This window comes from Anticarsia gemmatalis, chromosome 29 (assembly GCF_050436995.1).
Source record: "Anticarsia gemmatalis isolate Benzon Research Colony breed Stoneville strain chromosome 29, ilAntGemm2 primary, whole genome shotgun sequence".
In the NCBI taxonomy this organism is placed as follows: Eukaryota; Metazoa; Arthropoda; class Insecta; order Lepidoptera; family Erebidae; genus Anticarsia; species Anticarsia gemmatalis.
This window is the reverse complement of record NC_134773.1, coordinates 1,438,495-1,459,269: the sequence shown is the minus strand read 5'-3', so window position 1 is coordinate 1,459,269 and position 20,775 is coordinate 1,438,495. Positions and strand designations below refer to the sequence as shown.

Sequence of the window (20,775 nt, the reverse complement as noted above, 5' to 3'; positions counted from 1 at the left end):
AGGATATGTAGTTTTTTTCGTAAATAATGTTAAAAATTGTAATTATTACAGACTGAAACATTTTATTAGACACTCATTTGATATCAACGAAGAACTGCAATAGTGACGTGACTATGTCGTATTTCTATACTAAAATATGTTTTTGACATTTCATAAAGAGTAGCTGATTTGACTGATAGATAACTACGGTATAGTTTAGGTAATATCACGGTGTCGTTGACAGGCCAAAAGAATAAATAAATAAATATTGATGGACAACTCACACACGGTCATTTGATTCCAAACTAAGCAGAGCTTGTACTGTAACCAAATAACTGATAAACATACTTATATACTTTTAAATATATACTTATATAGATAAATTGACATCCAGGCTCAGAACAAATACCCGTGCTCATCACACAAAGATTTGTCCCGGGTGGGATTCGAACACGCGGCGCTACGGTTGTTGCGGCGAGGTGACCGCTTAAACCACTGCGCCAAAGAAGAAGGTAATAAAACAAAAATATTACTTAAATATATTTATTTAACATTTTAAGTCTTTCTGCAAAGTGATCTAAGTAATTTCTTCACTGTGGCGTGATTTAAATGCTTTGTTCTAATATTCGTCGTTAAATGGATAGTCCGGGTGATATGTGCTGAAAGAAAAGGAAACAATTATATGAAAAACTGTATTGTAGAATAGCTGAAGCCAACTTCGCTTGCGTCACATAAGAGAGAATGGGTAAAAATTTTCCCAGATTTTGTAATGTAACAATTTTTCGTTGCTACTCCGTTCCTATTAGTTGCAGCGTGATATTATATCGCCTAAAGCCTTCCTCAATAAACAGGCTGTGCAACAGTAAAAAAAAATCAATTCGAACCAGTAGTTCTTGAGATAAGCGCGTTCAAACAAAGTTTCACTTTAATAATAGTTTTTTTTATTTAAACTTCTAATACACAATTCGTATAAAGGCGGACTTAATGCCAAAGGCATTTTCTGCCAGTCAACCGAGTGATGGAGAGACTAAATGAAGTAGGTTTTAACTAATAAAGGAGTAAAATATTAGGTTACGAAAAAGGTTTGCAAATAAAAATTAGTATAGATTTACCAGCTGACCCGGCAAACGTTGTTTTGCCCTATGAATAAAAAAAAATGTCACTTAGGGGTATGAAAAATAGATGTTGGCCGATTCTCACACCTACTCAATATGCTCACAAAATTTCATTAGAATCGATCAAGCCGTTTCGGAAGAGTGTGGCAACGAAAACTGTGACGCGAGAATTTTATATATTAGATAATTTATATGTGTAGATTTTTTATGATACTTACTCGCCCATAGAACAGACCCTTCCTTTGCACTCCAAGCTCGACAACTCTTTGATATCATCAAGTGACAATTGAAAGTCAAACACATTGAAATTCTGAATGATACGGGATTTTGTCACTGATTTTGGTATGACGACGAGACCACGATCGATCGCGTATCTGGAAATAAACATAAATAAATATCATTGGACTACTCACACACGTTCATTTGATTGCAAACTAAGCAGAGCTTGTACTCAACTAACTAATAAACATACTTTTATACTTCTAAATACATACTTATATAGATACATTAACAACCAGGCTCAGAACAAATACTCGCGCTCATCACACAAAGTTTTTTACCTGGTGGGATTGAAACCCGAGAGCTCTTACGCAGCAGTCGCTAACATTGTCGACCGCGCCACAGTAACAGCCAGACTTAAACTTAGGTAGTCGTTTGTAAAGACACCTCCCGCTCTAAGAATTGCTCTTGTGTCGCGGGGACTTTTACAAACATACAAACAACGGACACAAAGTACAACCAGACCCGAAACAATTATTTGCGGATCGCACCAATAATAAAATTGTCCCGTGTGGAAATTGAAGACCTCTCGTCGCAATGGTAGCGACGTAGTGTCACCACTGCACACCCATTGGCAGGTTCTTAGAGACACGAAATACCTTGTTAGACCTTGTAACGGATCGCTACATACAGCGACATCTACTGGGACCAGCGCACAACCAACCACCACGCGCAGTGTAACTGACGTCACAAGTCCTGAATCGCGCTATCGAAGTTTGCACTGCAATTGACTATATATACAAGTTCCCGACTACAACAGTCGGGCAGCCTAGGCCCACAAGGCACGATCACCTCGCCTGGTCGGAGGATCCTCCCTTTGTGTTGGAGGAACATATGATCACCTCGTTCCTCCACAACCTTTTTATACCCAAAATCACACCCAATTTTTTTGATTTGCATGAAATATGTACCTGATAAGGACTTGAGCTACACTCTTCCCGTATTTGTCAGCGATGGTCTTGATCTTGGCTTCCTCCAGCAACACAGGGTCTCCAGGCTTAGCGAAGGGTCTGTCTGGAGAGCCGAGAGGGGAGTACGCGGTGATGGCAATGTCGTGGGACTTGCAGAAGTCGATCAGGGGCTGCTGGTTCAACCAGGGATGGACCTCGATCTAGGGAAAAGAAAATAATAAAAGAATAGGGATGATGACTTTCTAATATTATTGTAAGTCTGGTAGATTGTAGAAAAATATCGTATATGAGTTTTTTTTTAAAGGCGATACATTGCTTGTTTGTCGTATGGTTAGTGGTCATGCAACCTAGTGTCAAAGTTGTTCAAGCCGCCCGAAAGGCCTTTGACATGGCTTAACGACTGTTATCTTAGCAGACAACAACCGGGACCGATTTTTTACGTGCCCTCCGAAGCACGGAGACGTCCAGCTCAAATACCTCTATGCGGTCACCCATCTATGGAATGACCGCGCCAAGGGTTGTTTAACCCACAGATCGTTTACCGACCGGTGGGCGCAACTGGCTATGGGCGCCTCAAGGCGATACATTGAATAAGTCGCATGACGTCACGATATAGCATATTATGTAATGTAACCTTATATAGCCTCTCCGAGGCAAGGAGGTCTACGACCTTAAATTCCTTACTCCGGGCATTCTTTGAGAAATTATTTATAGAAAATCTCTGAAAATACTTTTTTCTAACCCGGTTATTTTGCCCGACAGTCGCAAACACTACCGACGGCGTCACAGAGTATTTTTTTTTAATAATAATTAACTCAAAGGTGACTGACATAGTGGTCTATCAACGCACAGCACAAACCACTGGACGGATCGGGCTGAAATTTGGAATGCATGTTATGATGTAGATTAAATTTTCATCCCCAATTCTATCCCCAAGAGGCTAAAATAGGGGATGAAAATTTGTATGTAAAATCTGTCCTAAGTGACAAATCTTTACTAATATTATAAAGCTGAAGAGTTTGTTTGTTTGTTTGAACGCGCTAATCTAGGAACTGGTGGTCCGATTTGAAAAATTCTTTCAGTGTTAGATAGTCCATTTATCGAGGAAGATTATAGGCTATATATCATTACGCTACTATCAATAGGAGCAGAGTACCAGTGAAAAATGTTACAAAAACGGGGAAAAATTTAACCCATTCTTTCTTATGTGACGCAAGCGAAGTCAGCTAGTTTTTAATAAAACCTTACCTGCTGCATAGCTGGTTTAATGGAAGCAGCAGCCAGAACCCTTTCTAACTGTTTCTTGTTAAAGTTGGAGACGCCGATGCTCTTACTCAGGCCCTTCTGGACCAGGGTCTCCATCGCCTTCCACGTGTCCACATAGTCCACAGACGACCCTTCTATCTTATTGTCTTTCATAGGGAAGAGTTCATCACCTTCCTGAGGAAAATAAATATAGTGTTAACTGGTTGACCCGCGCAGCTCCGGTCAAGCTTTCTTGTTTTTATTTAATACCTTTTACATCTTCTCTGGACTTCCACAAATAATTCAAGACCAAAATTAACCAAATCGGTCCAGCCGTTCACTTGTTTTGCGAGACTAACGAACTGCAATTCATTTTTATATATTGTATAGATATTGTATAGATAGATTGGTATATCAATTTTAAGCAGTCGCTCCATGTAAAATTTTGAAATTTTGACTGCCACCGTGGCGCAGTGGGTTAGGTCACCACGTCGCTACTATTGCGTCGGGAGGTCATGGTTTCGATCCCCACACGGAACACCTATTTGAGATATCCACAAATAATTGTTTCAGTCTGATTGTGCTTTGTGTAAAAGTCCTCGCGACACAAGAGCAATTCATAGTGCGGGAGTTGTTTCTTATAAATGACTGGTAACTGAGGCAACTGAGAAAAAGCTATTTAATTGTTTATGTCGGTACAAGTATCTCATGAACTTTCGGATTTAAAAAAGATATAAAAGAATATAACCTTGAAGGCCTGAGGCCAGTGAATCAGGTACAGGTCGAGGTACTCCAAGCCCAGGTTCTCCAGGGTGGTCTTTATGGCACCTTCCACCAGGTCCGGCCGGTGGAATGTGCACCATAACTTTGAGGTTATGAAGATATCTTCCCTGAAATGATACAGTTTTCATTATTATTTGTCTGTGTGAAAAGATTTTTATGTGACCTATCGAATACATACATAAAAATAAATAAATATTTTGGGACAACTAACACACTAATTTTCCAAATCGGATTCCAAACTAAGCAGAGCTTGTACTGTAACCAGATCTATACTAATATTATAAAGTATACTTATATTATATTATTATTAGCACGCAATTCTTAAATATCTTATACAAGCCACTATTGTCATATTGAAGACATAACTATAAGTGCTTATTCAAACAAAATGCCTTAGACAATAGGTTTATTAAAGCGAGCGACGGAACGGAAGCACGTCGTTGTTACGTCTCCGTCACACGCACTCCGCGTATACGACTACTGTATTTATGTTTAGTCTACTGTACACTAGTTTCTTGTGTCTAGATTCAAATACAAAATAAAATAGCGAGTAAAGCACCAATAACTTTATGCGTATTCATATATCAGCGAGCTGTTTCGAGGACGAAATTTCTATACTTATATACTAATATTATAAAGCTGAAGAGTTTGTTTGTTTGAACGCGCTATTCTCAGGAACTACTGATCCGATTTGAAAAATTCTTCCAGTGTTAGATAGCCCATTTATCGACAAAGGCTATATATCATCACGCTACGACCAATAGGAGCAGAGTACAATTAAAAAATGTTACAAAAACGGGGAAAATTATGACCCATTCTCTCTTATGTAAGCCTATAGCCCTATAGCCTTCCTCAATAAATGGGCTATTTATCACTGAAATTATTTTTCAAATCAGACCAGTAGATCCTGAGATTAGCGCGTTCAAACAAACTCTTCAGCTTTGTAATATTAGTATAGATGAGTCCAACTAACCTTTTAATGACTCCTTCAGCAAACTTCGTCTTCAAAGCTTCTCCGACCTCCTTTTCATTGCCATAGACGTGAGCACAGTCGATGTGACGATAGCCAGCATCGATGGCATCTTTTACTGCCTGTGTTACTTCACCAGGCTTTGACTGGAAAGAAAAATTATTTAAAACTAGCTGACCCAATCAACTTCGCTTGCGTCACATAAGAGACTCATAATTTTCCCCGTTTTTGTAACATCTTTCACTAGGACTCTGCTCATAGTGGTCGTAGCGTGATGATATATAGCCTATAGCCTTCCTCGATAAATGGGCTATCTAACACTGAAAGAATTTGTCTAATCGGACCAGTAGTTCCTGAGATTAGCGCTTTCAAACAAACAAACATACAAACAAACTCTTCAGCTTTATAATATTAGTATAGATTACACACAAACATAAAATCACGCCTTCTTCCCTTAAATATAGGTAGAGACCAGAGAAAATCACTTACAAACTTCCCTTGCTACAGTCCCGAATTTGTTCGGCTCTAGTACAATTTTATCGCGTTAATTCCATTCCCATGGGATTTTTGATCCCATCGATCCCGTAGAAACCTTGTCGCGACGTTATGCGTGTATTTACATTTTGGTGATTCATTTTTATTTATATAAACGAAAGAGGCGCTCATAGCCAGTTGTGCTCACCGGTCGGTAGACGATCTGTGGGTTAAGTAACCGTTGGCGCGGTCATTCTGTAGGTGGGTGACCGCATAGTGGTATTTGATCTGTGCTTCGGAGGGCACGTAAAAAGTCGGTCCCGGTTGTTATCAATTAAGATAACAGTCGTTAAGCCATGTCAAAGGCCTTTCGGGCGGCTTGAACAACTTTGACACTAGGTTGACCACTAACCATACGATAGATGAGATGAGATGAGATGATTTATATAGACCAAAGAACGCCACTTGGTACGATCCTTACAAACTTCCCTTGCTTCCTTCACATATGTACATACATGTTGTCATACAGGACCGGTTACGAGTAGCACCTTTGAATGTGCTTTTTTACTTTCTTAATTAGTCAGGAAGTTTTTAAAGCATTATTCATTTTGTCATAGCGAGCAAAGTTCCAACAAAATATTTTCCTGGTGTGCTAACAAAATAGAAATAAACAGCGCATTGTTTGTTTTACAATTATCACAAAAGCTGCTAAAATGTTTATCAGGTCTGCTTCTGAGCAAATTAGAGAGTTTTTCAAGGTTTTATTAAAAACACTGTAAACATACTACGGTGCACTGAAATTAGCTAGTTAAGGCTCTATTGAAACTAGTTACATACAAGGTCGCATTTTTCAAAACCACCATGACCATGACCATACGATAAATCACATGCATACTAATATTATAAATGGGAAAGTAACTCTGTCTGTCTGTCTGTCTGTTACTCAATCACGCCTAAACTACTGAACCAATTTGCAGGAAATTTGGTATGGAGATATTTTTATACCCGAGAAAGGACATAGGCTGCTTTTTACCCCGGGAAAATGACGTATTCCCATAGGAAAATTCAGGTGGCGGACGAAGTATTAATGTTGAAGATCTACCTAAAAAGACCAAAGGCCCTTTGTCCAACACATAAATAGTGCCTTCCATTCCCTTGGCGGGAAGCAAAGACCAAAGAACGTAACTTGGTACGATCCCTACAAACTTATTTTGCTTCATTCACATACATACATGTTGTCATACATGACCATCAGTTGCCCATGAAAAATGCATTACATATCGATCGAGAGCCGGGTTGTAAAATAATCATAGTTTTTAAACTGCTGCCCTTGACGTATTGATTTAAAACACCCCTTAATACCACCCCTCAATAGCACCCCCAATGAACAATATGAATTAAGTATAATGCTAAGCATATTAGTTCGGGGAAAAAGTCTTTTCGCATTAACGTATGTATGTATGAACTTGTAATAAAATCTTTTCTCTACACATAAAAGCTCGATATTTGGGTACCTCACGAGCTCACTGAAAGAAACCTAATGAACCGTGTACTCATTTGTGATTCTTGAAGCCAAAGAGATTTTATTACAAGTTCATACATACTATAATGTGAAAAGACTTTTTCCCCGACCTAATATATTACAGGGACTAACATTGTTATAGTGAAACGTGGTCTATTTTATACACCTCAGTAAACGCTCCCGGATATAACATGCATGATGTGCAAAAATAATTTACCTTATCATAATAAATCTTTGGTTTATGTTTTAAAAGTGCGTGTAGGTACCTACAATATTTTTAAGTAAGTAGTTATTTTTTATCACGTAAGGTTATCGGTAAAATTTTGCAAATAGGTACGTACATTTTTGATTTGTTTTTTATAGGTTAGGTAACTGACATTTGGTATTATAATATATTTTAATGAGTACATACGTATTTTATAATCAGATGGTTACAGCGTTCGCGTTTAATTTACATACATAAGTACATACCTACATTAGTATGTATGTACATGTATCAGCCTAGCCTTTCTTCCAACTATGTTGGAGTCGGCTTCCAGTCTCACCGGATATGCAGCTGAATTCCAGTGTTTTACATGCAGCGACTGTCTATTGGACCTCCACAACACAGTTACCTGGGTTATAACACGCAACCCTTCGGTAAGACTGGTTGTCAGACTTACAAGCTTCTGACTTCTGTTAACGACTGTCAAAGATCTTTGAAAATGCCAGCCGGGACCCACAATTTAACGTGCCTTCGGAAACCGTGTATAATATGGTTACCTATCCACAAATCAATCACGGCAAGCGTAGCTTAACCAGAGAGATATATTCATGCGGCTTATTAACTAGACCGGTGTAATTTTGGAGGAACGAAGTGATCGTGTTTCTCCAACACAAAGAGAGGATCCTCCGAACAGGCGAGGTGATCATGCCTGGTGGGCCTAGGCTGCCCGACTGTTGTAGTCGGGAACTTGTATAGTCAATTGCAGTGCAAACTTTGATAGCGCGATTCAGGACTTGTGACGTCAGTCACACTGCGCGTGGTGGTTGGTTGTGCGCTGGTCCCAGTAGATGTCGCTGTATGTAGCGATCCGCTACATAATTTCAAAATTGTCTAAAAAATATAGATATTTCCTCCCTGGGTACTCTACTATCAGTCTCTGATAAGTTGTTGATAAAGTTTAAAGATTATCTATGGCATAACAGCAAAAACAGTTCGACCAGGGGCGCGCCCTGATAAGATACAAAGATGATACTAAGTCTATCTTTCTGTAAACATCTTATCTTATTTGTAACGCCATTTTAGTGTTAGATCTTTTTAGGATTCCGTACCTAAATGGTAAAAATACGAGCCTATTTATAAAACTTCACTGTCTGTCTGTCACCAGGCTGTATCTCATGAACCGTGATAGATAGACAGTTGACATTTTCTCATTCCTCAACTCGCACTTGGCCAGCGTGGTGGACTCAAGGCCTAACCCCTCCCCTTCGTTTGGGTCGAGATCCTTGACCAGCAGTGGGACAATAACGGGTTATAAAAAAAAATATTTTCTATTTTGTGGCTATACCAACTAAAAAACAGAATAAAAGAAAATTTAAGGGGGCTCCCTTTTAACAAACAGGATTTTTTGCACGTTTTAGTTTTAGCCGATAATATGGCCAAATAAAACAACATCACAAAAGTTAATCAATAAATAGCCGTTTAAGATTTATTTAACCAGTTTTTACACAGTAAAATAAATATCACTGGACAACTCACACACAGTCATTTGATTCCAAACTAAGCAGAGCTTGTACTGTAACCAGATAACTGATAAACATACTTATATATTTCTAAATACATACTTATATACTTAAATACATCAACCAGGCTCAGAACAGATACGAAAAAAAAACCAGATTGATTATTATTTTGTTTTTCGAACTAAGCACAAATACACCTATCGAAGTACCTACATAATATCACATAGGCGGATCGATACATAGGTTCTAAATCAAGGTCAAAAGTCACGATATAAAAAACATGTACGCGGTCCCGTGTCAGTTTTTTTGTAAGTAGCTCAAAACTACTGAATGGATTTTCATGCGGTTTTTTCCAATGTAATAATCGGCGGGGTAATCAATGTGTAAAGTTTGGTGAAAACGGAATTAGTGATAGTGCAGAAATATGATAATTATTGTTGAATATACTCTTGTAAGATAATATTATAGTTTACACTTTTTTTCTAATTGACTACCCAAAAGTATTTTCATTTTATTGATATTAAAAATGAAGTAGGAAGATTGAATAGCCCAATATAACATTCGATGATTTCAGTCTAATATAAATACTTAATGAAAGGTTGATGTATTTTATGCACCTTTGCCAACAAATATGAAAGTGGAAATAAAAAAAATAGATTAAGTACTTGTTAAAATGAAAAAATGTAAGTAAGTTACCTAAGAAAATAATCAGAAATTTGGTAAACCGGTGCATTAAGAAGCACTTTAATTTAGCATAGACTTAAATTAGTGCAAAAAGGGTGATCACTAACATTTTTACAAAAAAAATGTCCAAAACATAATAAATTATCGAATTATTTACCACCAAAAATCCTAAAAATAAATAATTAATATTTAAAATACTTACTTTCCAAGTGCCCAGTCCAATAACAGGACAAGTGCGTCCATTATTTAATATAATCGGAACGTTGGCCGCCATTTTGTATCACGACTATTTCGTACCACGCGCAGATATAGACTGAACTAGGAAGTATGTGCCGCGGCTATTTCTAGTAAGTACTTATTTTAATGCTTGTGTTGTTTTTGCGATTTGTCGCAAGTTAGATTTTTTTTATCATCTGCACGTTTGGCGCAGTGGTTAAAGTGGTCACCTCACCACGATAACCGTAGCGCCGCGTGTGGTGGGTTCGAATACCACCCGGGACAAATCTTTGGGTGATGAGCACGAGTATCTGTTCTGAACCTGGTCGTTAATGTATCTTTATAAGTATGTTTTTGAAGTATATAAGTATGTTTATCAGTTATCTGGTTACCATAGTACCGTACCGTGTAAGTTGTCCAATGATTTTTTTTAAATAACCCATTACTGTCTCACTTTAGGTCTCCTCCCAGACTAGGGAGGGGTTAGGCCTTGAGTCCACCACGCTGGCCAAGTGCGGGTTGGGGACTTTGTATGTCCTCAATAAATGTATTTAACAAATTTTAGGCATGCAAGGTTTCATCATATTTTCCTTCGCCGTTAGAGCAAGTGATAATTATTTCTAACTAGCTGACCCGCGCAACTTCGCTTGCGTCACATAAGATAACGGGTCAAAATTTTACCCGTTATTGTAACATTTTTTATTGCTACTCTGCTCCTATTCGTCGTACTGTGATGATATATAGCCTATAGCCTTCCTCGATAAATGGTCTATCTAACACTGAAAGAATTTTGCAAATCGGACCAGTAGTTCCTGAGATTAGCGCGTTCAAACAAACAAACAAACAAACTCTTCAGCTTTGTAATATTAGTATAGAAGTATAGATTAGTATAGATACACACATAACTTGGAAAAGTCATTGGGGTATTGCATCGGGTTCGGACCTGCGACTACTTGCGTGGGAGGTATCTACTTATACCACTCGGCTATCACTGCAATATTTATGTATTTAATATACGTTCATATTATCACGGTTGTTGCAGAAGGGATAGTCGGAATTTACTTCTCAAAAAATATTATTTGCTCTGAGGCTGAGGCTTAAAGCCAGGATATTGTTTTGCTATTTAGCGACTTATAAATCAGCCTAGCCTTCATTCCCACTTCTCACAATACTCACCGGATGCAGCTGAATACCAGTGTTTTACATGCAGCGACTGTCTATCTGACCTCCACAACACAGTTACCTGGACTATAACACGATACCCTTCGGTAAGACTGGTTGCTAGACTTTCAAGCTTCTGACTACGGTAACAACTGTCAAAGATCTTTGAAAATGACAGCGATTTCGCGATTTATTTGTCGCAACATATTTCAATCGTAACATTCGAATCAAACCTTATTTCGTGTTATCAATGCACTGAGTCAACGCACAAATTTTCCTACACTGGCCTTGAAATCTTTACGACTCGCCGCTTAGGTGACAAGCAGTGATGTAATCGGAAATATTTTGAAAAACAATTGATTTTAGGCCGGTAGTTTAACCTTGATTCGTGTCATAACAAACGTGTTCACTACGTGACGTCATTATATCTGTGTCTCTCACTCACTACACATTGTCACATTCACGTGATTCTTTTGATTAATCCGGTCTCGGAACGCTAGAGCCAGTGGCGTAACTATATCGTTCGAGGCCCGTGGCTTCATCGAAATCCGTCGGCCTCCTCCCCCCAATATAAGAAAGTTGAAATGTATGATAATTAAAAAATTGGGAGTTGGGATTCTCCTATGATCGGGGGCCCCTTCCGGCTGGGGGCCCGTGGCATTTTGCCGACTTGCCACCCTGTAGTTACGCCACTGGCTAGAGCAATCATATCAGTAGCAATAATATAAAAATAATCAAATAAATATCATTGGACAACTCACACACGGTCATTTGATTCCAAACTAAACAGAGCTTGTACTATGGTAACCAAATAACTAATAAACATACTTAAATACCTCTAAATACATACTTATATGTTAAAGTTAAAGCCAGTTGCGATCTCCGGTCGGTAGACGATCTGTGGGTTGAGCTAACTTTGGCGCAGTCATTCCAGAGATGGGTGACCGCTTTTTTGAACTGAGTGTCTCCGTGCTTCGGAGGGCACGTAAAACGTCGGTCCGGTAGTTGTCAATTAAGATAACAGTCGTTAAGCCATGTCAACAGCCTTCGGGCGGCTTGAATAACTTTGACACTAGGTTGACCATTAACCATACGATAAGAAGAAGAAGAACAACCTGGCTCAGAACAGATACTCGTGCTCATCACACGAATACTACCTTTTTGTCCCGGGTGGGATTCGAACACACCACACTAAAGTAAGATATAATGTATATATATTGTTACATATCCTAACTATTAATAAAGATATTTACTATCTATAGTTTCTAAATAAAACCTCATATCTTAATCTATACTAATATTATAAAGCTGAAGAGTTTGTTTGTTTGTTTGTTTGTTTGTTTGTTTGTTTGTTTGTTTGAACGCGCTAATCTCAGGAACTACTGGTCCGATTTGAAAAATTCTTTCAGTGTTAGATAGACCATTTATCGAGGAAGGCTATAGGCTATATCATCACGCTACTACCAATAGGAGCAGAGTACCAGTGAAAAATGTTACAAAAACGGGGAACATTTTTAACGCTTATGTGACGCAAGTGAAGTTGCGCGGGTCAGCTAGTAGATAATATAATCTAGGAATGTATTTACTTAGTACATAAATCATAAGATCTTTAACCTGTGAATACAAATTACGGATTTGTTTTGAAAACACTATGTTCTTAATGTAAATATTATGTATTGAGAAAATTACATAATCATGTTTATGTTTTGAACCTAACGATGTTCCTATGTAGGTATTACTACTATCAAATAATCTAGAATCTTTTAAGCAAATTGAAAGGAATTTTATGACATTTTCGGCAAGGATATTAATAACTAGCTGACCCGCGCAACTTCGCTTGCGTCACATAAGAGAGAATGGGTCAAAATTTTCCCTGTTTTGTAGCATTTTAACTGGTACTCTGCTCCTATCGGTCGTAGCGTGATGATGTATAGCCTAAAGCCTTCCTCGATAAATGAGCTATCTAACACTGAAATATTTTTTCAAATCGGACCAGTAGTTCCTGAGATTAGCGCGTTCAAACAAACAAACGAACAAACTCCTCCGCTTTATAATATTAGTATAGATTTCAGTGAGATGTCTAACATTTTCAGGATTCCTGTAGTTGTTTCAGGAGATGTACTTAATCTAATTCAGTACGATGACTTTAAAGAAATGTGTAGTTATTTCGGGATATGTTCAGTAATTTCAATAAGGTGACTAATAATTTTAGGATAAGTAGGTATAATTTCAGGAGATGTAATCTCATTTCAGTTAAATGTCTAGTAATTTCAGGAAATGACTAATAATTTCAGGGCATGTATTGCATTTTTATGAGATGTTATATAATTTCAGTGAGAGTTTCAGTAATTTCAGAGCGATATTATCTTATTTCGGCGAAATGACTAGTATTTTCAGTGAGTCGTGTCTTGAAATTTAAAAAAATCTTTAATAATTTCTGTGATATGTTATGTAATTTTATTGAGATATCTAGTAATTTCAGGAAATATCTAATCATTTCAGTAAATGTCTAATAAATTCAGGAGATGTCTAGTAATTTCACCGAAATGATCAGTAATTTTAGTGAGATGTTAACTTATTTTTTTGAAGTATCTCGTAATTATCTCACATTCTTTTTTTTCCTCTAAAAGTACATAATACACACTATTTCTATTTACGAAACACAATTTCAATTAGAAATATCCACATAGTAATTGCTCTCAGCTTACCTTATCATCCGATAAGAAAAAAGCAGTTATACCTACAGTAATTATTTTCCCGATCGATCGTAAACATTGATAAGCAAGTAAATAAGTGTGGTATGCGGGTAAGTTACATAATAATATTTATCAGTTATTTGCTTACTATAGTAGGTACAAGCTCCGCTTAATTTAGAACCAAATTACCGTGTGTGAGTTGTCCAATGATATTTGTTTAGTTATTCATTTATTAGTTGTTAGTATTTTATAAAATTTTTCAAGGACTGCAGCGAGACGCTTTTATATTAACGGATTTCAAAGTAGAATCAATATTTTCCAACGCGGGTAGAGGGTCGGGTAGGCGAGGCTGTAATATTTTATTAAAGGTTGTAAAATATCTCAGCCAAATATTTAATAACCATTCATGATAAGGCAAAAGCATTACGCTAATACCTTTATGCCCTGTTTGTTTGTATGGGAAATAATTGAAATGAACAGTATGGTCACTGGCGTAATAGGTCTGGCAGGACGACGACCATCTTAACCGAAGCTGCGACACGGTCGTCATAACAATAAGTGTTTAAAGAATACACAAAATTACATTTTGGGTAATAATAAATCTATAAAAATATTTACAATATCCTCTAATATTGCATAAAAAGAATATTAATATTTTTTTACAAAACGAATATAATTTAAAATCATTATTCTGATCAGTGCGTGAAACTAAACGCAAACGTCAAATCTGGCGTCTCGTAAGCCCGTATTGTGCATTTTCGTATCAGAAAATATTTACGTAAATATGAATAAAATATGGTGATTTACTCCATAATTTAGTTATACAAGTATTTTAGTATTATTTATAAGTGTAATTGTTCAATATGAATTCATGGAATTGCTGCCGAACATGTTTAGGATGTCAATCTTTAAATCCTATATTTCCTTTGCCTGAACATAATGAAAAATATACCGAAGTTATTTTGCAAGCTACAGGGATTAAGGTAATTATTCAATTCAATGTAATAAGCCTATTATTCAATTTGATCATTTATTAAGTCCAGTAAAATTAATTAAATGCTAATAGGAAAAACACTGTTCAGATTCGAATATTTTTTATTTTTATAATTAAGTAAAATAAATAGTTGTATGTTTACGAGTATTTCAAACATAAATCTCATTTACGTAAAGTTTTCTCGTAAAGCTGCCTTATTTCTTTTTAAAACATTATCAGGTGAAAATCAAAGAGATTTTTTTTGTATTTTTTTTCTTATTCCCGCTCTTCTATTATCCAAAAGTCATGCCAACCAGTCTCTTTCTTAAATTACTTTTAACATTATTTTTATCCTTTCCAGATAGAAATAAACGATCAACTGCCGCAAGAACTTTGCACAACTTGTATCAACTTTATAAATAATTCATACAAATTTCGTAAAAAATGTGAAGAGAACCAACAAGCATTACTAAATCGTGTTAACAATAAACTCTTTGAAATTAAAATAGAATCTAACTTATTTAACACTGAAGATCACGTAACGATCGACATATCAGACTTGGTCAATGATTTGAAACCTTTCAACGATAACGAAGAACATTTCGCTGATTCTGTTGAGAATAACGATACTACTGATATTGTATTTGAATCAAGAGTGGAAGATATCGTTGAAAAACCTTTAGAAATTGATTATAAAGATAAGAAAAGTAAAAAAAGTGAGGAAAAGATTGTTAAAAAGAGTTTAAAACCTAAGAAAGAAGGTACAGAGAAGAAAGAGCGGGTTCGAGAAGAGATAGAATGTGAATATTGTCATAAAATATTAAGTTCTAAGCTTTCGTTACGAAATCATTATAAAATACATACAGGATTTGATGTGGTGTGTGAGGTATGTATTATTACCTACTTTCATTTACTAGTTGTATATTATTTTCCAAACTTCCCCATACTAATGTATGGTTGAACATGTCAGTAAGGTAATCTAAATAGCTGCACTGATTTTGATACTGTTAGGGATAGTGGGAAATCTGGAATCATCTTGGATTTTTAGGATAATGATCCACTGAGGGGTTTATAATGGCATTTTTAGATAAAGAAGCCCATTAAAAGCTAATAAGGGGATGAAATTATGCATACAAGAATAGCTTAAATGACATAAATAAATAAATATAAATATAGTTGGACAACTCACACATAGTCATTTGATTCCAAACTAAGCAGAGCTTGTACTATGGTAACCAAATAACTGATAAACATACTTATATATTTGTAAATACATACTTATATAGATACATTGACATCCAGGCTCAGAACAAATACCCGTGCTCATCACACAAAGATTTGTCCCGGGTGGGATTCGAACCCACCACACATAAATATCATGATTGTATTTATTTCTTTTACAGCACTGTGGCAAAAAGTTTATAACCAGAAGACTTCTGCTTATGCACTGTAAAGCTAAGCATGGTTATGAGAAGACAGACAAATGTTCCTACTGTGACTACCGGGCATCAAATGCTGAACAAGTAAAGGTACTTAATACACATACAGCTACTAAGGTCACTGGTCCTAGCCAATATCTTGCTACGGCGGCATAGAACCGATGGCTTTACGTTCTCTCCAGGGCACAGATGTCTTCGACCTCAACTTCCTAACTCCGGACAATCTCTGAGATATTCTTAACAGATAATCTCAGAAAAGAATTTTTGGCCCGACCCAGGATTCGAACCCAAGACCTCTTGCGTGGCATACGCTACTGACCACGCCACAGAGGCTAGACATATTACTATTCAAACTTACGAACTTATTATTGTATATTCCTTCAAAAAAACAGTTGACGTTTCTTCAAACCAACTAACCAATTTATTCTAACCAAATGCATTTGATTATTTTCCGCTAGATTTTAAAATTTGAAGTAAATGTGATTTGTAAATATACATTAGAAGCGACTTGTACATCACGTATCATATGCCTATTGTTGTAGATCCATGAGCGCCTCCACACAGGCGAGAAGCCCTATGTTTGCGGGTCCTGCGGCGCCGGCTTCCATCGCAAGAGCAGTTATCTACAACATGTTGCTATTCACCTCCCTGATAAAACAGTACAGGTATATAAATCTAGCCTTCCTTCCAACTATGTTGGAGTCGGCTTCCAGTCTCACCGGATGCAGCTGAATACTAGTATTGTACATGTAGCGACTGTCTATCGGACCTCCACAACACAGTTACCTGGGTTATAACACGATACTAAGTACGACTGGTTGTCAGACTTTCAAGCTTCTGACTACTGTTAACGACTGTCGAAAATCTTTAAACATGACAGGTTGACAATTTAACGTGCCTTCCGAAACGCGGAGGAACTCTATATGTATAAGATGGTCACTCATCCACAGGACAACCTCGGCAAGCGTAGCTTTACTTCAGAGATCGAGCCGCGGCTGTAGTTAACTAAGCCAAGAGTTGAATAAAATTAAGTTAATGGCCACTTTTACGTTAAATTGTGGATCCCGTCATGTTCGAAGATCTATGAACAGCCGTTAACAGTAGTCAGAAGCTTGAAAGTCTGACAACCAGTCTTACTTAGTCTCATGTTATAACCCAGGTAACTGTGTTGTGGAGGTCAGATAGACAGTCGCTTCATGTAAAACACTGGTATTCAGCTGCATCCGGTGAGACTGGAAGCCGACTACAACATAGTTTGGAAAAAGGCTAAGCTGATATACATATATCCTATCATAGCTTAGCCTTTCTTATTCTTTCTTATTCTCATAGTTACCTGAGTTATAACACGATACCCTTCGGTAAGACTGGTAAAAGTGTGTCTAAAGGTAACAAATATATTTTTTCTTTCAGTGCGACCAATGCCCGGCGAGATTCAAATCCGTGACCCTGATGCGTATCCACAAGAACCGTCACCGCGCGCCGCAGTACTCGTTCAAGTGCGTGGTGTGCGACAACAAGTTCGCGCGGAGACGGAACGTGGCGCGCCACCTGCAGCGGATACACGGAGTCGCGCCGCGGAGCGAGCATATACACCGGCTCAAGATACCCTAGCGAGGGTAATTCTCCCCGCTCCCACTGTAAGTACCCCCCCCCCCCACTACCATTGTCATTACCCCCCCCTCACTGTCTTTACAACCCCCCTGCTGCGTTTATAGCAATTATACCCCCGTCCCCCCACTGTGTTTACTCCCCCACCCAACAACAGGACTGTCATTACTTCCTTTGACTTTGACTTCCCCCCCTCAACAAATATCATGATACCCCCCCCTTCCCAGGAAGTTCCATGCCGCTAGTATCTTACCCCCCTCGTTATAAAACTTGTGTTGTTGAACCCCCCCCATGTCAGTCTGCAGTCCCCCCCATTTCTCTAGTATCTACACAGGCTTAGGTTACCTTAGCGAGAGTAATACCCCCCCCCCCCAACCACTACCACTGTCATTAAAACAACAAATATGATGATATATCTTCCCCCTCGCTACAACACTTGCGTTACTCAACTTCGCCATGTCAGAATTTGAAGTCAAATGACACCCCCCCCCTCTGTATAATATAATTACGCCCCCCCAACTTACTAGAAATAATTTAATGAATAAGTATAAGTTCGCCCCCCTCTTTCAAGTGTAATCACGACCCTCCCCCTCCCTCCAGTTTTATCCTGTTGTATAAGAAAAATAACACATTACTCTGATAATGTCTAGATATTAATACAACACAACACGCACATTATATACAATAAATAAATAGTATTATATAAAATCCTACTAATATTATAAATGCGAAAGTTTGTGAAAATGTATGTATGATGGATGTTTGTTACTCTTTCACGCAAATACTACTGAACCGATTACGACGAAATTATGTATATAGGTAGCTGAAGACCTAGAATAACACATAGGCTACTTTTTATCCCGGAGTTCGGACGAAGTCGCGGGCGGCCTGTAGTATATCATAAATTAGCACTAGAATCTCCTAAGTATTTAAATGTGATATTAGTATATCTTTAGCATAGACCTGTAGTTCACACTAAATAACTTTGTAAGTCTGAATTTAGCAATAAGATTAACTGCACGTTTGTCGCAGTGGTTAACGTGGTCACCTCGCCGCAATAACCGTAGCGCCGCGTGTGGTTCCAATCACACCCGGGACTAATATTATAGAATATTATAGATCTTTGACAGTCGTTAACAGTAGTCAGAAGCTTGAGTCTGACAAGCAGTGTTACTTAGTATCGTGTTATAACCCAGGTAACTGTGTTGTGGAGGTCTGATAGACAGTCGTGTCATGTAAAATACTGGTATTCAGCTGCATCCGGTGAGACTGGAAGCCGACTTCAACATAGTTGGAAGAAAAGTTAGATTGATGATGTTTATTACGGCTTGTTGCTATATTCAGACATACAAATCTTTCATACATACTATTTTATTTTAAGTATTTTGTCCCATTATTATATCTATGCATATTTAAATAAAATTGGACTGCCTTTCTGGCGCAGTGTGTTAAGTCGCCACGCCGCTACCATTGCGTCGGGAGGTCGTGGGTTCGATTCCCACAGGAAACAATTATTTGTACGATCCACAAATAATAGTTTCAGGTCTGGTTGTACTTTGTTTCCGTTGTTTGTATGTTTGTAAAAGTCCCCGCGACACAAGAGCAATTCTTAGTGCGGGAGTTGTCTTTTTAAAAAAGAAAGAAAAGAACAATGTTTTTACAATAACCAATTTATTTACTCACGAACAAACATTATTTACATAGTAATATAAGTGATAATTAAATAAATATATTTTATAACTAAGTTCGTTTTATTTGACTACAACAACTTATCTATATAAATAAAAATGAATCACCAAGTACGCGCATAACTTTTGAACAACTAAACTAAATTTGATAAATATTTTTTTATTTATTTGTTGGGATTATGCTAACTATCAAGTGCAAATTATATATTTATCTATAGTTAAATTATAACTTTGATAAATTATAGTTACATAGTTCTCCCGGAATTAAAGAGGGGTTAGGCCTTGAGTCCACCACGCTAGCCAAGTGCGGGTTGGGGACTTAGAAATTATTATATTAATTGAAAAAAAAGCGTTAACCCTTTGACCGCTACGGTCGGCTATACTCGAAAAATCAGAACGTGCTCACGACACTATTTTTGTCGACATTTGCCGTCGAAAGTGTCGTGAGCACTTTCTGATTTGTCCAGTATAGCCGACCGTGGCGGTTAAAGGGTTAACGCTTTTTTTTCAATAAATATAATTATTTCTTAGTCCCAAACCCGCACTTGGCCAGCGTGGTGGACTCAAGGCCTAACCCTTCCTCATTCCGGGAGGAGACCCTTGCCCAGTTGACATTAACGTATACCTTCAAGAACTGTTCTAAACAACTCTCAGGTATGCAAGGTTGCATCACGATGTTTACCTTCACCGTTGGAACAAGTGATAATTATTTCTAATACACACATAACTTGGAAAAGTCATTGGTGTGTTGACTCGGGTTCGAACCTGCAACCACTTGCGTGGTACCAACTTATACCACTCAGCTATCACTGCTCTCATTATTATTGATTTAAGATTATTACTATATGTATGTACTAACACAAGTCCTTTGATATTGCACACAAACATAAATATACTAGCTGACCCGGCAAACGTTGTTTTGCCATATAAATAAAAAAAATAGTGTCACGAAATGTTTGAAAAATAGATGTTGGCCGATTCTCAGACCTACTCAATATGCTCACAAAATTTCATGAGAGTCGGTCAAGCCGTTTCGAAGGAGTACGGTAACTAACATTGTGACATGGAAATGTTATCTATACTAATATTATAAAGCTAAATAGTTTGTTTATTTGAACGCGCTAATCTCAGGAACTACTGGTGCGAATTGAAGAATTCTTTTACTGTTGTATAGCCTATTTATCGAGGAAGGCTATAAGGTTATATATCATCAGGCTACGACCAATAGGAGCAGAGTAGCAATAAAAAATGTTACAAAAACGGGGAAAATTATGACCCATTCTCTCTTATGTGACGCAAGCGAAGTT

General features: G+C 37.5%; 2 protein-coding genes across 2 annotated transcripts; one reads left to right on the top strand and one right to left on the bottom strand.

The window, feature by feature from the left end:
• Positions 1 to 508: 508 nt before the first annotated feature.
• Positions 509 to 10,030, bottom strand: LOC142985182 (aldo-keto reductase 1B-like). The gene is made up of 7 exons (XM_076133196.1): positions 9,890 to 10,030; positions 5,286 to 5,428; positions 4,278 to 4,419; positions 3,533 to 3,724; positions 2,285 to 2,484; positions 1,313 to 1,468; positions 509 to 638 (listed from the first exon to the last, which is right to left on the bottom strand). Exons 1-7 carry the CDS (start codon positions 9,959 to 9,961, stop codon positions 599 to 601), a joined length of 945 nt encoding a protein of 314 aa, XP_075989311.1. The 5' UTR covers positions 9,962 to 10,030; the 3' UTR covers positions 509 to 598.
• A 4,462-nt stretch (positions 10,031 to 14,492) lies between these two features.
• On the top strand, positions 14,493 to 19,597 carry LOC142985349 (uncharacterized). The gene is made up of 5 exons (XM_076133462.1): positions 14,493 to 14,743; positions 15,095 to 15,619; positions 16,137 to 16,262; positions 16,715 to 16,837; positions 17,583 to 19,597. Exons 1-5 carry the CDS (start codon positions 14,624 to 14,626, stop codon positions 17,781 to 17,783), a joined length of 1,095 nt encoding a protein of 364 aa, XP_075989577.1. The 5' UTR covers positions 14,493 to 14,623; the 3' UTR covers positions 17,784 to 19,597.
• Positions 19,598 to 20,775: the final 1,178 nt, after the last annotated feature.

Excerpts from the sequence above, each read along its gene's own strand:
- LOC142985349 (XM_076133462.1), top strand. The coding sequence starts at position 14,624 with ATGAATTCATGGAATTGCTGCCGAACATGTTTAGGATGTCAATCTTTA. Across the intron at positions 14,744-15,094 it reads TGCAAGCTACAGGGATTAAG|ATAGAAATAAACGATCAACT; the intron begins GTAATTATTCAA and ends TATCCTTTCCAG. Across the intron at positions 16,263-16,714 it reads CAAATGCTGAACAAGTAAAG|ATCCATGAGCGCCTCCACAC; the intron begins GTACTTAATACA and ends CTATTGTTGTAG.
- LOC142985182 (XM_076133196.1), bottom strand. The coding sequence starts at position 9,961 with ATGGCGGCCAACGTTCCGATTATATTAAATAATGGACGCACTTGTCCT. Across the intron at positions 4,420-5,285 it reads GCTGAAGGAGTCATTAAAAG|GGAAGATATCTTCATAACCT; the intron begins GTTAGTTGGACT and ends GTATCATTTCAG. Across the intron at positions 3,725-4,277 it reads ACTGGCCTCAGGCCTTCAAG|GAAGGTGATGAACTCTTCCC; the intron begins GTTATATTCTTT and ends TATTTTCCTCAG.